Source organism: Humulus lupulus, chromosome 7, assembly GCF_963169125.1.
Source record: "Humulus lupulus chromosome 7, drHumLupu1.1, whole genome shotgun sequence".
Taxonomy (NCBI): Eukaryota; Viridiplantae; Streptophyta; class Magnoliopsida; order Rosales; family Cannabaceae; genus Humulus; species Humulus lupulus.
Window position 1 is genome coordinate 77,508,275 of NC_084799.1, and position 18,791 is coordinate 77,527,065.

The 18,791-nt window shown below is 37.7% G+C and overlaps 2 protein-coding genes across 6 annotated transcripts; one reads left to right on the forward strand and one right to left on the reverse strand.

The window, feature by feature from the left end:
- Window positions 1-3,592: 3,592 nt before the first annotated feature.
- LOC133788332 (FACT complex subunit SPT16-like) lies at window positions 3,593-7,964 on the forward strand. Of its 2 annotated transcripts, none has more exons than XM_062225776.1 (2): window positions 3,593-3,919; window positions 4,483-7,964. In XM_062225776.1, exon 2 carries the CDS (start codon window positions 4,510-4,512, stop codon window positions 7,723-7,725), a length of 3,216 nt encoding a protein of 1,071 aa, XP_062081760.1. In that variant the 5' UTR covers window positions 3,593-3,919; window positions 4,483-4,509; the 3' UTR covers window positions 7,726-7,964. The 2 variants fall into 2 exon arrangements, with proteins under 2 accessions (XP_062081760.1, XP_062081761.1); XM_062225777.1 differs by having other exon boundaries at window positions 3,593-3,909.
- A 1,125-nt stretch (window positions 7,965-9,089) lies between these two features.
- Window positions 9,090-13,542, reverse strand: LOC133788333 (FACT complex subunit SPT16-like). Of its 4 annotated transcripts, none has more exons than XM_062225779.1 (5): window positions 13,244-13,542; window positions 13,107-13,152; window positions 12,925-13,010; window positions 12,811-12,845; window positions 9,090-12,554 (listed from the first exon to the last, which is right to left on the reverse strand). In XM_062225779.1, the coding sequence occupies exon 5, from the start codon at window positions 12,487-12,489 to the stop codon at window positions 9,268-9,270; it is 3,222 nt and encodes a 1,073-aa protein (XP_062081763.1). In that variant the 5' UTR covers window positions 12,490-12,554; window positions 12,811-12,845; window positions 12,925-13,010; window positions 13,107-13,152; window positions 13,244-13,542; the 3' UTR covers window positions 9,090-9,267. The 4 variants fall into 4 exon arrangements, with proteins under 4 accessions (XP_062081763.1, XP_062081764.1, XP_062081762.1 ...); XM_062225780.1 differs by having other exon boundaries at window positions 13,102-13,152; XM_062225778.1 differs by lacking the exon at window positions 13,107-13,152.
- Window positions 13,543-18,791: the final 5,249 nt, after the last annotated feature.

Consider the following 18,791-nt stretch of genomic DNA (forward strand, 5'->3'; position numbering starts at 1 on the left):
CACAACATAGCATAATATCAAAAAATATTTAAACATATACTAAACATAAACAAATAGGGCTAAGCCCTGCAATTCAATCAATAAGGCCATGCCCTGCAATACAAGCAATAGGGCTACGCCCTGCTCTACGAGTACAACAGTTTTCTTACCTGTGTCCCAAGCTATCTGAGCACTGCAATCCCGAGCATAATCCTTTGACATGAGCCTTGCTGAAACCTAGTCACAACATAATTACAATAGCCGTTCATCAAGTTCTAATCCAATAAATAGCTTCGAGACATAAATCTAGCCCCCGGGACCTTGGTTTCTACCAAACTGGGTAGTAGAAACCTTCCCGAGCCTTAACGTTCAAGTTCCCAAGCTAAAAACCCTCAAAAAGCCAAAATCCTGCATTTGGGCCGCGACCCAACCCCCCTTAAGGGCCACATCGCGCCACAAATCAAAGGCAAAATGCCTCTCTGTTGAGAGACACGGGACGCAACGCCCAAACTTGCGCCGCAGCGCCTGGGCAACTTTTCCCGAAGTCCCCTAGCGACGCTGATGAACAGGGTCGCGGTGCGAGCTCGAAAACTAGAAATTACCTCCATTTTTAGACCTCAAAATCCCCTGCAAATCAACCCAAACCTATCCTAAAGCCAAAATTCAACCCCAAATCACTTATACCAAACTTATAGCAGCACATAAACTTAAAGAAACTAAACAAAAATCCTACTACAATCCAAGTTCAATTATCTAGGTTCCAACCCCTCAAACTCCAACAAAACAGAGGAATTCAACAACAAACTAGTTTTAATTCTTACCTCAAATGTGTAGAACAACCTCCAGCTCCCTCGGTTTCAATCCCTGGCCTGATTTCTCCCACTTTGATCCACAAACTCAGAAGTCCTTCCTTGGTTTCTAACTTCCTCTAGAGCTTTCAAGAGACCCAAGCACAATGCCAAAGTGAGAAGAAAACGTGGGACACCCTCTTCAACCAAAATCTATCTATTATTAAGGCCAATTACCATTTTGCCCCTAATTCTAATTAAACTCTTACAATAACCTCAAGGGCAATTTCATCATTTGCCTTATCCCGCCAATTCCTCAAGTGTACCTACAAATCCCCATTAAATCCTAACATGTCCAAATCATTACTAAACTAATACCCATTACTCAATAAATCTCGAACACATATAACATACCCAAAATACCCCTAGACTCCTCCTGAGCCGGATATTTGACCCCATTGTGACTTTTTAGCTAAATTGCTCCTTAGGACCGTCTCAGATCGTGGATCACAAATATATCACCACTCACATGTGGTATCAATCGTAATATACATAAATATTACATTTATGCCCTCAATGGGCTAAAATTATAAATATGCCCCTAATAGCCAAATGGGGCACACATGCATATTTAATTCACCTAAACATGCATTTCTAATTACATAACCATCAAATTCATATATTAATGTAATTAAATCAATTATTACCCTCCAGGTACGCAAATCAAGGCATTAAGCCTTATTAACAAATTTGGGACGCTATAATAACTTTGTGGCCTATAGTTTGGTTAAGCACATTCTTAGGCTAGACATTAAGCTAACTTGGTTAAACGAGGTCCTTCCTTCGATTGTTGCTGCATTTTGATGTGTATTTAACACTTGTAAGAAAAGATGAAGTTCCTATTTTTATTTAAAAAAAAAAAAGTAATTGGCGGCAAAACCCCATATTTTTTAACTTTTCTTACACTTAACGCCCCCCCCCCCCCCCCCCCCCCCCCCAATTCTTTATTTTTTGTGGGAAAACTTTCCAAACCGCCAACGGGGAGCCACGTGGACGTCTAAACCAATACCACATCATAAACTTTTAATTATTTTAAATTAAAATGAATAAAAACATTTAAGTTAATTAAAATTAAAAACAAAATATTTTTAATTTAAAATCATTTAAAATTAATTTTCCATTAAAAATTATTTAAAATATAAATGAAAAAAAATCATTAAATTGATGCATCATTCTCTTCAAACTATTTTTTTTATTGCAAATTGTGTTCTTCAGCTTTTGAAATCCTCATTAAAAACCCAAAATCATGAATCAATATATAAAACCTAAATCTACAAACAAAATTTACATTAAATCCCAATAATAACTCAAAAAGCCATTAACAAAACCCCATAATTAAATGAAACAAAAAGTTGTTCTTTATTACATATTCTAAAACCCAGATTCAAGCTCTACCCAAATCCATCATAAATGCACAATAGAAGGTAGAAGTCGTATGTGGAGCACTCCTCCAGTATTTTTGCCCGTCCAATTTGCAAGTTCAAATCAGATTAAAAAAAATTAAAATCAAAACCCCAACATAGAAATAATAATAATAAAAAAAAACAGATCTGGGTGCTTCACAACATCTAAAAAGTTCACTTCATTTATCCATTCTTTATGCTCCTGAAAACCACTACGATTTAACTATTTGATCACAACATCATTCTTACAGGGAACGACATCATCGTCAATCTCAATACCTAACCCCGAAACCCTAACAGCTCATCTGTAAACGTAGCCAAAACCTCCATCCCCAATCGACAAGGCCACAATGAACCCTCTAAAGTTGTTGAATCACCAAACCTAAGCACGTTGTCGAATCCTTGTTCAAAATTGTCGGCGACAAAGCTTTAGTGAGACATCATCATCTGCAGAGATCAATAAGCCAACAACTGGAAATCGTTGTCCTCAACCCATATATGAGCTTCAAAATCCAAGCTTCGCCAAACTGAAGTCGAGGGTGCCTTCCTCAACCCACATCTGAAGGCATGACTCCAAGCCCCATCGATTTTCCTGCAGCAGAAGGGAAGAAGAAGAAGAAGATGGCTGAACTTGATTGTGTTTAATTATCTTTTAATCATGACAATGTTTTAAAATTATTTTTTTAATTTTAATAATGTTCTTAAGTATATATATTTTTAATTCTAATAATGTTTAAATTGGTTTTAGTTTTTTCATTTTCAAAATTTTTAATTAATTAAATTTATTTTTTAAATAAATAATTAAGTATTAAACAAATGGCCCAATAGAGGAGGATTTTTCCTATAAAAATAAAGAATAAAGGGTTTAAGTGTAAAAAAAAAATAATAATAAGAGTTTTGTCGCCAAATTTTTTTAATGATAAAAAGTGAAAATTTTCCAAACAAATAACTTAGTTTTGCCGCTAATTACTAAAAAAACAAAAAGATGCTTTTTTGTAAAAAAAAAAAAAAAAAAAGCTTAATCATCTCATTTTTTATTTTTTTTTCCACTTAATACCATAATTTCCCGCCACATCTTCCTCAAAAGAAGGCCAATTTCCCGCCCCCGCCTCACCCAAACGGCGTCGTTACGTGTACACGAATTAACCCACTCCTGAATTCCGCATTTACTAAAACTTTCCTAAAACGACACCGTCAAGCTAAGAATCCAGCTTCCATAATTACCCTTTCCAAAATCCAAATCTGACTACAAAACCACGCACCACGATGTAATTTTCTCCAACTCGAACGTCCTTTTTCGACCTTAAGAAAAAATCAAGGCATCCCTAATAAATCTTCTAGAGCCTCGAAATCTAAATTTTCTTTTCTTCAGTCTCTTCCCCCCCTCTCCTCTTCTCTGTCTTCTTTTCTCTCTCGCCTCGTTTCCATTTCTTTTTTTTTTTCCTCAAGAATTTTATCAGCCCTAATTCTCCATATCTATTCCCATATCATTGTCCCCAAACCTAACTCTGGCTTCTTCTTCTTCCTCTTCTTCTTTAGTACAATTATTTTCTTAAATTTTAGTTATTCATGCTCGGAAAGGTTAGCTCGATTTTGCCTGGCATTGAACCCTCGATAGTGAAAACCTAATTTGGTACTGCTGTATCTTCCCAATTCTGACCTGAAAGGTCAGAGTCAAGGTTTGGAAATGTTCGTTTTCTACTTCTATTGCTTCTTACTTTGGTTCATTTCTTCGTTTGCTTCAGTTTTTCTTCGGTAGGGTTGTATTTGTGTGTTTGAGAAACCCTAGTTTTTGTTGTCTTTTGGGGTTTCTGAGACGGAGGGGTATTATTGTGTTTAGGCGAGTTTATATATCTGTTCTTCTAAAATTTAGTTTGTTGTATAGTACTTGTTTTTGGCTTAGGACGGCGATTTATATAAAAAAACCCTAATTCTTTTGCGAGCTTTCTAGATGTTCGATTTGCAAGTTATTGTCTTTGGAGCTCTTAAATGTTTTTAACATTTTTATGATGTAATGGGTTTATGAATCAATTATAAATTTGTGGTTGTTTCTATTATCTATACCGCAGCTAGGGTTTTATGCATAAAGATTCTTGAATTTTTCTTTTGGGATTAATTTATTTATTTAGATTAAATTAAAGGAATTGGGAAAAACTTGAATATGGTATTTTGCTGCTTACTTGTATATTTTTCTTAAAAAAACGAGAAAAAATGGTCATTACCTGGTTAATTTGGATGTTATTGCTGCACAGACGAGTTGAATACGGGAGTAGTTCTGAATGGCTGATCATCGCAATGGAAATGGACAACCTCCTAATGGGAAGGCCACTGGTGCTGCGAATGCGTACTCTATTGATCTAATTAAATTCAGTGAGCGATTGAAGTCTCTTTATTCACATTGGAATGAACACAAATCTGACATGTGGGGTTCTTCTGATGTGGTTGCAATAGCTACGCCTCCAGCATCTGAGGATCTGCGGTACCTGAAATCCTCAGCATTGAACATTTGGCTTCTGGGATATGAATTTCCTGATACAATTATGGTTTTCATGAAGAAGCAGATTCACTTTTTGTGTAGCCAGAAGAAGGTGTCTTTACTTGATGTTGTGAAAAAACCTGCCAAGGACACTCTTGGTATTGATGTTGTGATGCATGTGAAGGCAAAAAATGATGATGGAAGTGGGCTCATGGAAGCTATATTTGGTGCCATCCGAGCTCAATCCAAGGGAGATGATGATGATGGTAAGAACGTGGTTGGATACATTGCTAGAGAAGTTCCTGAAGGAAATCTCATGGAAATGTGGGCGGACAAGTTGAAAAATGCTAATTTCCAGCTCAGTGATATAGCAAATGGGTTGTCCGATCTGTTTGCTTGTAAAGACAAGGAAGAGCTTGTGAATGTTAAGAAGGCTGCCTTCTTGACTACTAATGTCATGAATAACATTGTGGTTCCAAAGCTTGAGAACGTTATTGATGAGGAAAAGAAAATCACCCATTCTGTTTTGATGAATGAGACAGAGAAGGCTATATTGGAGCCTTCTAAAGCTAGTGCAAAGCTGAAGGCAGAGAATGTCGACATCTGTTATCCTCCTATTTTTCAAAGTGGTGGAGAGTTTGATTTGAGGCCTAGTGCTGCAAGCAATGACGAGCTACTTTACTATGACTCGGCGAGTGTTATCATATGTGCTGTTGGATCCCGGTACAAGAGTTACTGCTCCAATGTTGCCAGGACATTTTTGATTGATGCCAACCCGCTACAAAGTAAGGCATATGCGGTTCTTCTCAAGGCACATGATGCAGCTATCAGTGAGCTGAAACCAGGGAATAAAGTCAGTGCTGCATATCAAGCAGCTTTCTCAGTTGTTGAGAAGGATGCTCCTGAATTAGTTCCAAATCTGACAAAGTCTGCTGGGACAGGCATTGGCCTTGAATTTCGTGAGTCTGGATTGAATCTTAATGCAAAAAATGACAGGGTAGTGAAAGCTGGCATGATCTTTAATGTGTCACTTGGTTTTCAGAATTTGCAGAATCAATCCAATAACCCCAAAAAACAGAATTTTTCGTTGTTGCTTGCTGACACAGTTATTGTCGACAATGATAAGACAGAAGTAGTGACGAGTAAAAGTTCTAAAGCTGTCAAGGATGTGGCATATTCCTTCAATGAGGACGAAGAAGAAGATGAGAAACCTAAAGGGAAAGCTGAGGTTAATGGAACTGAGGGCTTTATGTCGAAGACAACTCTTAGGTCAGATAATCATGAGATCTCCAAAGAGGAACTCCGTAGGCAGCACCAAGCAGAGCTTGCCAGACAGAAGAATGAAGAAACTGCCCGTCGACTTGCTGGTGGTGGAGCTGGGACAGGAGACAACCGTAATGCTGCTAGGACTTCAGCAGATTTGATTGCCTACAAGAATGTTAATGATCTTCCTCCTCCCAGAGATTTGATGATTCAAATTGACCAGAAGAATGAAGCTGTTCTGTTGCCTGTATATGGGAGTATGGTGCCTTTTCATGTTGCTACAATTAGGACAGTTTCCAGCCAACAAGATACTAATAGAAATTGTTATATTAGAATTATTTTTAATGTTCCCGGGACTCCTTTCAGTCCTCATGATGCAAATTCGTCTAAGTATCAGGGTTCTATTTTTCTGAAAGAGGTTTCTTTCCGCTCTAAGGACCCAAGGCATATAAGTGAGGTGGTACAGCAGATTAAAACACTTAGACGACAAGTTGTTGCAAGGGAATCTGAGAGAGCTGAGAGGGCAACCCTTGTTACTCAGGAGAAACTCCAGTTAGCTGGTAACAGATTCAAGCCAATCAGGTTGTCTGACCTTTGGATTCGTCCTGTTTTTGGAGGTCGTGGAAGAAAGTTACCTGGTACCCTTGAAGCTCATTTGAATGGGTTTCGCTATTCTACCACTAGGCAGGATGAGCGTGTGGATGTAATGTTTGCGAATATTAAGCATGCTTTTTTTCAGCCAGCTGAGAATGAAATGATCACTCTCCTTCACTTTCATCTGCACAACCACATAATGGTGGGGAACAAGAAAACCAAAGATGTCCAATTCTATTGCGAGGTTATGGATGTGGTTCAAACATTGGGTGGTGGAAAGAGGTCTGCTTATGACCCTGATGAGATTGAAGAAGAGCAGCGGGAGAGGGATAGGAAGAATAAAATCAACATGGATTTTCAAAGCTTTGTGAATCGGGTGAATGATCTTTGGGGGCAGCCTCAATTCAGCGGCCTTGACCTTGAGTTCGATCAGCCTTTGAGAGAGCTTGGTTTCCATGGTGTACCCTATAAATCTTCAGCATTTATTGTTCCATCCTCAACGTGCCTAGTTGAACTGATAGAGACTCCTTTCCTTGTTGTGACTCTGAGTGAGATTGAGATTGTGAATTTAGAAAGAGTTGGCCTTGGGCAGAAGAATTTTGACATGACCATTGTATTTAAGGACTTCAAGCGGGATGTCCTTCGGATTGACTCTATTCCATCCACAGCACTTGATGGTATCAAAGAATGGCTTGACACAACAGACATCAAATATTACGAGAGCAGGCTGAATCTAAACTGGCGACAAATATTGAAGACAATCACTGATGACCCTCAGAGCTTCATTGATGATGGAGGTTGGGAATTTTTGAATTTGGAAGCTACTGATTCAGACTCGGGGCAATCGGAAGAGTCTGACCAGGGTTATGAGCCATCTGATGTGGAAGTTGAATCAGAATCCGAAGATGAGGCCTCTGACAGTGAATCACTGGTGGAGTCAGATGAGGATGAGGAGGAGGATACTGAAGAAGACTCAGAAGAAGAGAAGGGAAAGACATGGGAAGAGTTGGAGAAGGAGGCCAGCAATGCAGACAGGGAGAAAGGTGTCGAGTCTGACAGTGAGGAAGAGAGGCAAAGAAGGAAGATGAAAGCTTTTGGAAAGTCCAGAGCTCCTCCTCCTAGTAGATCTGCACCACCTAAGCGTGCTAAGACAAGAAGATAGGCGTAGCCAGAAGTTTCTTGTTTTCATTTACTTTGGTAGTATTCAGCAGCAACTTACTGCTGCAGTATGGCTGACTTAGATTGGAATTCTTATTTTGTTCTAGTTTGTTTTCAAGTTTTTAATTGTATTGCTGGACCAAATAGGTTACGTTAAAGTCATTATCTGTTGTTGGTTGTATATTGGTAGCATCACTTTTGCTGGAAGAAAATTCCTTTTCCAATTATCTTTTAGTTGGTACACATTGTTTCTTTTGTCTCATTTGGTAACTTTATTCTGGAAGCACAGTTTTTCTTTAACTAACCATTAATAATCTTCTTGGGTAGGAAGATGGTTAACTAATCATTAACCTGCCTTGAGGGGATTATTGCTTCTATTATTTATATTTTAACTTCTTATTACTCTTGCAATGAACAGTAACAGTACCTGTCAGGGGAATGGGAGAGAGTAAGGTGCGTAGAACTTCATACAGGAAACCTTATTCTACTCGTGCCATTTACAAAATTACCTGCCCATATGTTATATGTCATCCTATATATTAGCTTAGCAGTGTGACCAGTGGTTGAAACTCTTGCAATGAACAGTAACAGTACCTGTCAGGGGAATGGGAGAGAGTAAGGTGCGTAGAACTTCATACAAGAAACCTTATTCTACTCGTGCCATTTACAAAATTACCTGCCCATATGTTATATGTCATCCTATATATTAGCTTAGCAGTGTGACCAGTGGTTGAAATTTGAGGAAGCCTTCGAATATGGCTGAATTATTGTATGCTTAGCTAGTTAGCTCGAGCATTCTCTTAGTACACAAAATAGAAAACTAACTTAAATAAGCATATATTATTTAATTCTTATGAATAATAATAAAAAAAATCTAATTAGCACAGCATCATAAGGGGATGTATGATAGCAGCTTCTATTTTCTTTAGTGTTGGAGCGTATCCTGCCCTTCTCTTGTCTCAAATTACATTGGTTTTATTTTTGGATGATAACAATTATTGAATTTTTTTGCAGAGTTCCATTCTGCTAATATCAAACTTGCAACCTGCAAATACAAGAGGCATTTTTTTTTCGTGTTCTAGTTGGTGGATTGGTGTTGCCACACCAGCATCTGCATATCCCATGATAGCATCTACAGAGTTCCTCAGTTACCCAAAAATTTAAGGAATTAGAAAACACACCTCTCTCATTTCAAAGGATCACCAGCTAGTATTTGAGAGGGCAGATCAGAAAGATTTTTCTTTTGAAGCTTACAATAGAGTTCGAAGTTTTCTTTGTGTACCAGTACATAACTAAGTGGGAGTATTTCATTAAAGGCCGTATGCAGCTAAAGAAGACAAGTGCTACCAAGAGTAACACATGCAAAACTTTCATCAAACACCATCTTTCAAGTAGGAAATGTTCATAACTTAAACTTACCTTGACGTCTTTATAGTACAACTAAACAATAGTACATACATGAACATCTTTGTAAAACATAGTTATACAAGAACAATCTATGGGTAAATATAACAAAAAGGAGAGAGCAAGAGAAGAAGACGCCTATCTATCTCCTTAGTTTGGGCCTTTTGGGAAGGCTGCTACCCAGATTTCTCTTGTCAGGCGCCCTAGCCTTTCCAAAAGCCTTTATCTTAGTCCTTGCTCTCTCCTGTTCACTGTCAGAATCATCTCCTTTTTCCCTATCTGCATAACTTGCTTCCCTCTCCAATTCTTCCCAGGTTTTCCCTTCATCCTCCTCTGATTCTTCTTCAGAGTCTTCCTCGTCGTCATCTTCCGATTCCACCAATGACTCACTATCATCGTCTTCATCTTCGGAACCTGAGTCCGACTGTATATCTGAAGGTACATAACCTTTGTCTGATTCCTCTGATTTATCAGAATCAGAATCACTAACATCCATGTTTAAAAATTCCCATCCACCATCTTCTATGAACTGCTCAGGATCATCAGTAATAGTTTTCAGTATAGGCCGCCAGTTGAGATTCAATCTGCTTTCATAATATTTAAGATCAGTTGTGTCAAGCCACTCCTTGATGCCATCCAAAGATGTTGAAGGAATAGAATCAATTCTAAATACATCTCGCTTGAAATCCTTAAATACTATGGTCATATCAAAATTCTTCTGCCCAAGGCCGACTCTCTCAAGATTGACTATTTCAATCTCGCTAAGAGTGATTACCACAAATGGTGTCTCTATCAGCTCAACCAGGCAGCTTGAAGTTGGGACTATGAAAGCTGAGGCCTTGTGTGGTACACCATGAAAGCCAAGCTCTCTCAGGGGCTGATCAAACTCTAGGTCAAAAGTTTTGAGTTGGGGTTGTCCCCACAAATCATTAACTCGGTTCACAAAGTTCTGGAGGTCCATATTAGTTTTGTTTTTTCGAGCCCTCTCCCTTTGCTCTTCCTCAATCTCATCTGGATCATACGCAGATCTCTTCCCACCTCCTAGCGTCTGGACCACGTCCATCACCTCCACATAGAATTGCACATCTTTTGTCTTTTTGTTTCCCACCATAATGTGATTATGCAAATGAAAATGCAACAGAGTGATCATTTCCTTCTCTGCTGGTTGGAAAAAGGCATGTTTAATGTTGCCAAACATAACATCTACTTTTTCATCGGCCCTTGAAGTAGAATAGCGAAAACCATTGGTATGGGCTTCAAGAGACCCAGAGAGCTTTCTTCCACGACCACCAAAAGGAGGTCGGATCCATAGATCAGGCAATCTTATTGGCTTAAATTTTGTTCCTGCAAGCTGCAGTCTCTCCTGAGTAACTAAAGTTGCTCTCTCAGCTCTTTCCGACTCCCTAGAAGCAACTTGCCGCCGGAGGGTCTTAATTTGTTGTACAGCTTCACTTATATGCCTTGGGTCCTTGGACCGGAATGAAACTTCTTTTAGATAAACTGACCCCTGAAACTTAAGGGAATTAGCATCATGAGGATTGAATGGTGTTCCAGGTACATTAAATATAATTCTGATGTAGCAATTCCTGTTACTGTCCTGCTGGCTGGACACACTCTTAACAGTGGCAACATGGAAAGGAACCATGGTTCCATAAATTGGCAAAAGGATGGCTTCATTCCTCTGGTCAATTTGAATCATCAAATCTCTTGCAGGAGGCAAATCATTGACATTTTTGTATGCAATAAGGTCACCAATAGTTTTCCCAGCCCCGCGATTATCGGTTGCTGAAGAACCACCACCTGCAAGCCTCCTTGCAGTTTCTTCATTTTTCTGACGAGCAAGTTCTGCCTGATGTTGCCTTCTTAGCTCTTCCTTTGACATCTCCTGGTTATCTGACCGAAGTGTTGCCTTAGATAAGGTAGTCCCACCAACTTTAGTCCCAGCTTTTACTTTTACTTGTTCTTCTTCTTCATCATCGTCCTCATTGAAAGAGTATGCCACATCTTTAACAGCTTTAGAACTTGACTGCGTCAGAACTTCTGGGACATCTTCACGAACAATAACAGTATCTGCTAACAAAATTGAAAATTTCTGGGTCTTTAGGTTTTTGGTCTCCGCCTGCAAGTTTTGAAAACCAAGTGACACGTTGAAAACCATGCCTGGTCTCAGAGTTCGGTCATTTCTGGCATTAAGATTAAGACCCGACTCACGAAACTCAAGACCAATGCCAGTTCCTGCAGTTTTGGTTAAGCTTGGAGCCAATTCAGGGGCGTCCTTTTCAACAACCGAGAGGGCAGCTTGGTATGCAGAACTTATCTTATTGCCTGGTTTTAAAGTACTAATTGCTGCTTCATGGGCTCTAAGGAGAACCTCATAAGCCTTGCTCTGCACAGAATTAGCATCAATTAGAAAGGTTCGAGCAACGTTTGAGCAGTAACTGTTGTAGCGAGATCCTACGGCACATATGATTACACTAGTTGAGTCATAGCAAAGATTGTCATCGTTGCTTGAAGCACTTGGTTTCAGATCAAAATCTCCTCCACTTTGAAAAATTGGAGGGTAACAAATATCAACATTCTCTGCCTTCAGCTTCACCTTAATTCTTGCAGGTTCCAGTATAGCCTTCTCTGTTTCGTTCATCAAAGAAGAATGAGAAATCTTCTTCTCCTCATCAATGACCTTTTCAAGCTTGGGAACAACAAAACTCCTCATAACGGATGATGTCAAAAACGCAGCTCGTTTGACATTTGTAAGTTCAACGTTGTCTTTAACAGCAAACAAGTCAGAAAACCCATTAGTTACATCAGCTAGCTGAAAGTCTGCATTCTTCAACTTTTCAGTCCAAGTCTCCAAAAGCTTCCCTTCAGGAGCCTCTCTGGCTATGTATCCAACAATTGGAGAGCCATTACCACTGGACTTCGACTGAGCATTGACTGATCTAAATAGACTATCCATCAGTCCCGTTCCATCATCATTCTTGGGCTTCACATGCATTATAATTTCAATACCCACAGTCTCTTTGGCAGATTTTTTCACAGCATCAAGCAGAGAGGCTTTCTTCTGGCTGCACAGGACATGCAATTGCTTCTTCATGAAAAGCATAATGGTTTCAGGAAACTCATAACCGAGCAACCAGACGTGGAGGGCCGATGATTTCAGGTATCGTAGATCATCAGAAGCAGGAGGCGTTGCTAATGCAAGTGCCTCAGAATCACCCCATTGCTCACTTTTGTGCTCATTCCAGTGTGAATACAACATTTGCAATCGTTTACTGAAGTTATCCAAATTGATGGCATATGGATTGCTGGCTCCTGAGGCTTTCCCGTTACCAGATTTGACATTACTACGTCGATTATCAGCCATTGATATTAACTCAGATGAAAATTTCCAGCTCTTGAAATTTCAGCCAGCTAGAATATCAGCATAAACTGAGAAAAATATCAAATATTTATCAGTTGGGCTTTTTTTTACATAAAATTAAATTTTGACCCTCTTTTTATTGAATTTTTTGCACGTGAAATAGTATACAAACAATTTACTCAAGCTAGATATAAAATCCTAGTCTTATTTGGTAGAACTTTGAGTTTTCCGCTCAAATCACCTCAACATCTTCATTATAAATCATATAAAGCTCAAAAAACTCAACCCACCAGACCAGATACACAAAACTCAAACTGAACTTACATCTCTTCTTCTGCTCTGCAGCCAAAGCTATGCACCTGAATAAAAATAATACCATGATTAGATTAAGTTCTAATTCTACAGAAAAATCTAATTTTTCTGTTTCTTAAATCTTACTTCACTAGAGATCGTTAAATTGAATAAGCAAATCCCAATTATTTCCACAACTCCAGACAAAGAAGCTCAAGATCTTTCACTCTGTCCTGGTAGTACCAAAGAGAAAAAAAAACTAGCTCATGTTGTTTTGTACTAAATACTCAAATCTAAGAAGAAAACAAAGGAACCCAATCGAACCTTACATCAAAAAATTTCTATGTGAAGATTTTAATAGACGATCACACAAATCTGTAATGGAACGAGTCTATGAAATAACGTTTCGAACTGAAAAAAAAAAATTGAAAGAACTATTTAATTATGAAGCTTAATCTCTGATTACCAAAATCTTGGTAATCTGAGCAAACGGCGAAAACCCATTTGGCAAATTGAAGAGATTGAAACTCTACTGGTATTTGATGGAGAATTGAATGTGATCAAACGGGTGGGAGTGGGACTCTGAAATCTAAATTCTGAAAGAGACAATTGAGGCTAATTAAGGAGAATTTGAGGTCTACGGTTATATCAAAATCGTCGATTTGAATAGATTGGGTGGATTGAGATTGGAAGGTGAAGATGGAACTAGCTAACGAAATAAAGAGTAACAGAGGTGCCGAACAAGAAAATTGTGTAAAAGCCAAAGTCATGGTTTTTTTTTTGGATTTTATTTTTATTATTTTAAATATTTTTGTTAACAGCATTTCTAATACAATATCAAAATGGGTTTATACTTTTTTTATTTTTTTTTGGATTTTGTGTTTTCTCTCATTATTTATTTGGACTTTGTATTTTGACAAATTATTTTTTTGACAAATTACTTTTTGGACCCTGTATTTTGTAAAATGGTTAAAATAGAACTCTAAACTCAATTATGATGAAGAAAAAATTGAATATCACAACACCGTTTTTAAGCAGAATGATTTTATTTTTGTTCTGAATTATTAATTTGGTAAATTATGTGTGATTTTAGTTGAGAAAACATTGACCAAAATCAGGTTTAGGGATGTCAAATTTAACCCATTAAAATCTATATTGAATTTAGGGATAACTTGAAAAATGCCCAGTTTTATGATTAGTTAACTAAAAATAGCTACTAATAACATTTAGTTGAATATTACCCATTTTTTTAAGCACATTTATCATATTACCCTTAAAACACTACTAGAAATTTAATGTAAAAATCTCAATCTTTGCCTCTGTCGTGTCATTTACTTCCCCATTTAAATAAGCTGTAGTGGAGAGAAGACGATATGCGTGTGAGGAGAAGAAGTTGTGAAATAGAAGGGGTATAATGGGTAGAGTCAGTAATATTTTGGGTATTAATCTAAGAGTTTTAAAAGATGGGTAAAAATTAAAAAGGTTAACTTAAATTGGGTACTAGGTGTAATTTTCACTTGAATTTAGCACTATACAAGTAATAAATAAGTAAAAGATAAGTGCACATAGAATGTGTATTAAAATACAATATTTCTTTTAACAAAATAAGTCTTATGTCTAATATTTGAGTATATTTAGTATGCAGATAAGAAACATTATACTTTTAATCAACACTATTACTAAAAGGGATATTTCACATTCCATACTTAATATTGGTGTTAATTAAAATATATGCTAGACATATTAAAGATTTCAATATAATGTTATTTTATGGCACTCTACCAAAAATACCCTCATTTCTTCTTTCTTCTCACTTATCTCTTCCCTCTCTTTCTCGGTTCACTCCCTCTCACCTCGCGACACCACCAACACCACCACCACCACACTAAATACTGCATTTCGAACAAATCTGGACATAATTTTTAGATTTTTTTTGCAATTTTATTTTCAGATCTAAAACTTTGAAATATGTAAAAAATCAACATAGCTCTATGGTGGTTCGATGAGGTCTTCAAAATCAAGATTTTCATGAAAAAAATGACTTTGCTCGATGGTGCTTGATGCCAGCTCGATGGACTCGATACAATTTTTGCAAGACATGATTTTTCACTCGAGTGTCCGTTTGGGGTGATTTTTTTTTTTTTGATTTTGAGTATGTTTTCAAGATCTACACGTTTGACATGCTCATATTCACATTTGTGAAGTTTAAAACTTGAAAACATACCAAAACATGTCTTAAACATGAGGTATGTTTGGATTTTTGTATTTTTTTTCAAGTGTTACACTTCACAAATGTGCATATGTGCATGTCAAATGTGTAGATCTTGAAAAAAATACAAAAAAAAAAAATCACCAAAACAGACACCTTAATGAAAAATTATGTCTTTTGCAAGAATCGCATCGAGTCCATCGAGCACCATCGAACCATCATCGAGCAAAGTCGATTTTCTGCATATTTCAAAGTTTTAGATCTGAAAAAAATCGTAAAAAAAAGGCTAAAAAACTATGCTCAGATCTGTTCGAAATGCAATATTTAGTGTGGTGGTGGTGTTGGTAGTGTCGTGAGGTGAGAGAGAGTGAACCGAAATAGAGAGAGGGAAGAGAGAAGTGAGAAGAGGGAAGAGATGATAATATTTTTGGTAGAGTGTCAAAAAGTGGCATTATTTTGAAATACTTAATATGTCTAACATATTTTTTAATTAGCACCCAATATGATGCATAGAAACTGAAATTTCCCATACTAAAAAGCACCACAAATACTCGTTATCATATAAAAATTTATTATAAAAAAGACTCACTTATATTATTGTGTGTTTGGAACTAACATTGTAATTACTATTTTATATAATTTTTTATTAAAAAATATATAAGAAATATTCATTAATAAGTCAATCAAATATAGTCCATTATAAAAAGATAACACTCATAGATCAAAATCAACCAACATATCTTAGTAATTACAAATATAAGGTGTTTGGATATTAAGTGGTAATTAATTATAAATTTCTATTATCATGTTTGTCAAAACAGTTATAAATTACATAGTAAAATAATATTATGTAATAATTACTAGTTACAATCAATAGTAATTACATTGTGTAATTACACTTCATTCTCACGAGGGTTATGAGAATTGGATAACTTAACTACTTCAATTACCTCTAATTATATGGTTATAGTGTAATTACATGATTAGACAAACACACTAAATTGAATAATCATCTTGATTTACTCTGAAATCCAATTACACTGTGGCTTTCCAAATGTAAATTTTAGTGTTTGGTACTTCACTGATAAATAGTTATTATGCTTATCCCTATTTCCCACTTCTTTGAATTACGTACTCAGCTCCAGACCCTTCATAAATATGAGATGTCAATTGTGGCCTTTATTAAGTATCTTGTATTTTGAAGAGATCATTGTACTTATTTCTTTGGTGGTTTAGATCAAGAAGATTCTCATCTTGTCGAGCAAATTTGTAGTATATTTCTAAATTTGAAGCTTGTTTAGAGTGTCAAGATACTCATATGCTAATTTTAGCTCCCTTCAAGCCCACTTGACCATTGCTAGACCTTAGATTCCTTGGTAGAACTCTCAGTCTTACCTTAGGCACCATGGCATAACTATACCCATGTTTCGTCTCAAGCCTTTTTCTTATACTCAACCAAGCATCCTTGCCCATAACCTCGTGGCCTACCTCTCTCAACCTTGATTCCCTAAGACCTTCTTTACTTATACTGTTTAATGTGTGGAATAGAAATATTGGATCTTCATAATATCATGTATATAAATAAGATACAACTATGAGTAAAAGAATATTATCTTTATTAAATAACAATAATTTTTTCTCATGTGTGATATGTCATATAATCTTAAGCCTAATAATCGTCCCTCAAAACTAGCAGCAGACAATATTTATTGTAAAGATATGTGTGGGTAGCTAAATGGTACTCTTGTGATTATTTATGGTTTTTCTCATTTAATTTATTATATTATTATGATACTATGGTTTTAAAATAGATTTTTAGCTAACCATATAGTGTTTTTCTAAAAATAAAGGTTCATAGTTAGTTATTTTTGTACTAAGTTTTATAAGTTCACTCCTTATTTTTCCTATTTTAAAAAATGCCCAGTGTGAGGTCGATCAATATCAGGGTAATTGAGTGGTGATGGATGTATTTTTAATTTAGCATTATCTTATTTTCTTGATGCTTAATCTTATTTAAGACTTTGGTGTTGTTACCCCTGCTTTCCACCTGTGACACGTGGCATGACCCAATGGGTTCGTGAGCGCTCTTAAGAGGTCCGGGCCCATCCTGAACCTGGTGAACAGGGAAGGTTGAAACCCCAGATAGCCCAAGCACCATTGAGCCCAACAACGTTCAATGGGTGCGAGCAAAACAAAAGAACTAGGACTAAGATGCAGGCCCGACTCATCTTCCCAGCCCCGACCAACCTATATCCTCCAGGATGCCAATTGAGGCGGCAGACTAACTAGTTGATGGAGATAGACCTTATCAAGAATCCAGGGGAGATACTCAGTGTCACGATATCCATCTTGACAAATGAACTTGAGTCCTGATGAACGAACCAGAACTCCGGTGAGTGAACTGGGACATTAGCAAACGAACCCGGACCGAACTTTCGGATAGGGCAAGCCTAGCTAGCCCCAATGCTGACCTATCCCCATGAAATTCGGCAGTTGGTCTCCTCAACTAACCTGCAAAAGAGGTATGCACGAAACATACACTGTTCCTAGGAAATAGTACTGCCACTACTCTGACAGATCATGTCCCCAGGATCCCCTTAGAAGCCCACATGGACCAGTCCGAGCTAACATACAATGGGCAGCTGTAAGGCTTGGCCACGCCTGAGTCGGCCCAATGGGCCTAGGTTAACTACATTTTACTATGTAACATTCTTTGTATTATGGCTCCATTAGTGAGCAAACTGTAATTACATCCCTATTGGGCCTGGATTAATTCGGCATAAGCCCACTGCGCTTGACTGCCTATAAATAGGGCCAGTTGTGTACTATAGCAGGGATCCCAAATTTTCTCTTATAAGCAAAACTCTGCTAAAACTTGTAGAAAACTCCATTATCAGAAACTCTCTAAAGTCTAATACTATTGACTCGTGGACTAAGACTCATTAACACCTCAACCACGTAAAAACTCTGATTGTTCATCTCTAATTCTTTCTTGTCGGCTCTTATTTCCTAATAAATTTCTAGTTTCCGAAAACTCGGTAAACATTTTGGTGCTTTCATTGAGAGCTAAAAGAAGATTGAATCAATCTCAATCATCTGCGAAAATGGTGAACACTAGGTACACCATGTTTGATCCTACTCACCAACAACCACAAGACAATGGAGAACCATTGCCCAATCAAACATTTCCTCAAGACCAACCCGAGGATACCCTTTATCAGGGGCCTGTGCCCAACGATTCCTAGAACTTCGGGGATGGGGGTGACTACGATGAAGGCTATTATAAGGAAGATGAAAGGGAATATGAGGACCACGGAGCCGAAAAACTCATTGATCTTGACGAGAAGGACATGAATCCTGAACAGGAGGATCCAGAGGTGGTCCGCCTGAGACAACAAGTCCTGGATCAAGAAGCCAGGATGATTGAACAAAAAGAGGCTACCCGCAAATGCAAGAATCCCTCCTGGCTCTTCAGGCCTTTATTGCTGCCCAAGGATTGGCAGCCAATCCTTCAGCTGTTCATCCTCCAGGAACGCAGCCGCCTATCCCACTTATCAGGACTGGCGTATCCAACGACGCTAGCCCTATTCCTCCTCCGGGACCATCCCCGCATCCCGGAACCGGCCCATTGAATCCTGATCATGAGAAAGGAAAAGCCAAAATGGTCAATCCTGTTGAAAAGACAAACCCCCAGAAGAAAGCTCATCCTGTTCTAAGAACCAGGGCTAACCTAAGACAATTCCCAGGAAAGAACGGATGAATCTTGTCCCAGGACGGGATCATCCGAATGATCCACAGGGGAAGT

Excerpts from the sequence above, each read along its gene's own strand:
- LOC133788332 (XM_062225776.1), top strand. The coding sequence starts at position 4,510 with ATGGCTGATCATCGCAATGGAAATGGACAACCTCCTAATGGGAAGGCC.
- LOC133788333 (XM_062225781.1), bottom strand. The coding sequence starts at position 12,489 with ATGGCTGATAATCGACGTAGTAATGTCAAATCTGGTAACGGGAAAGCC.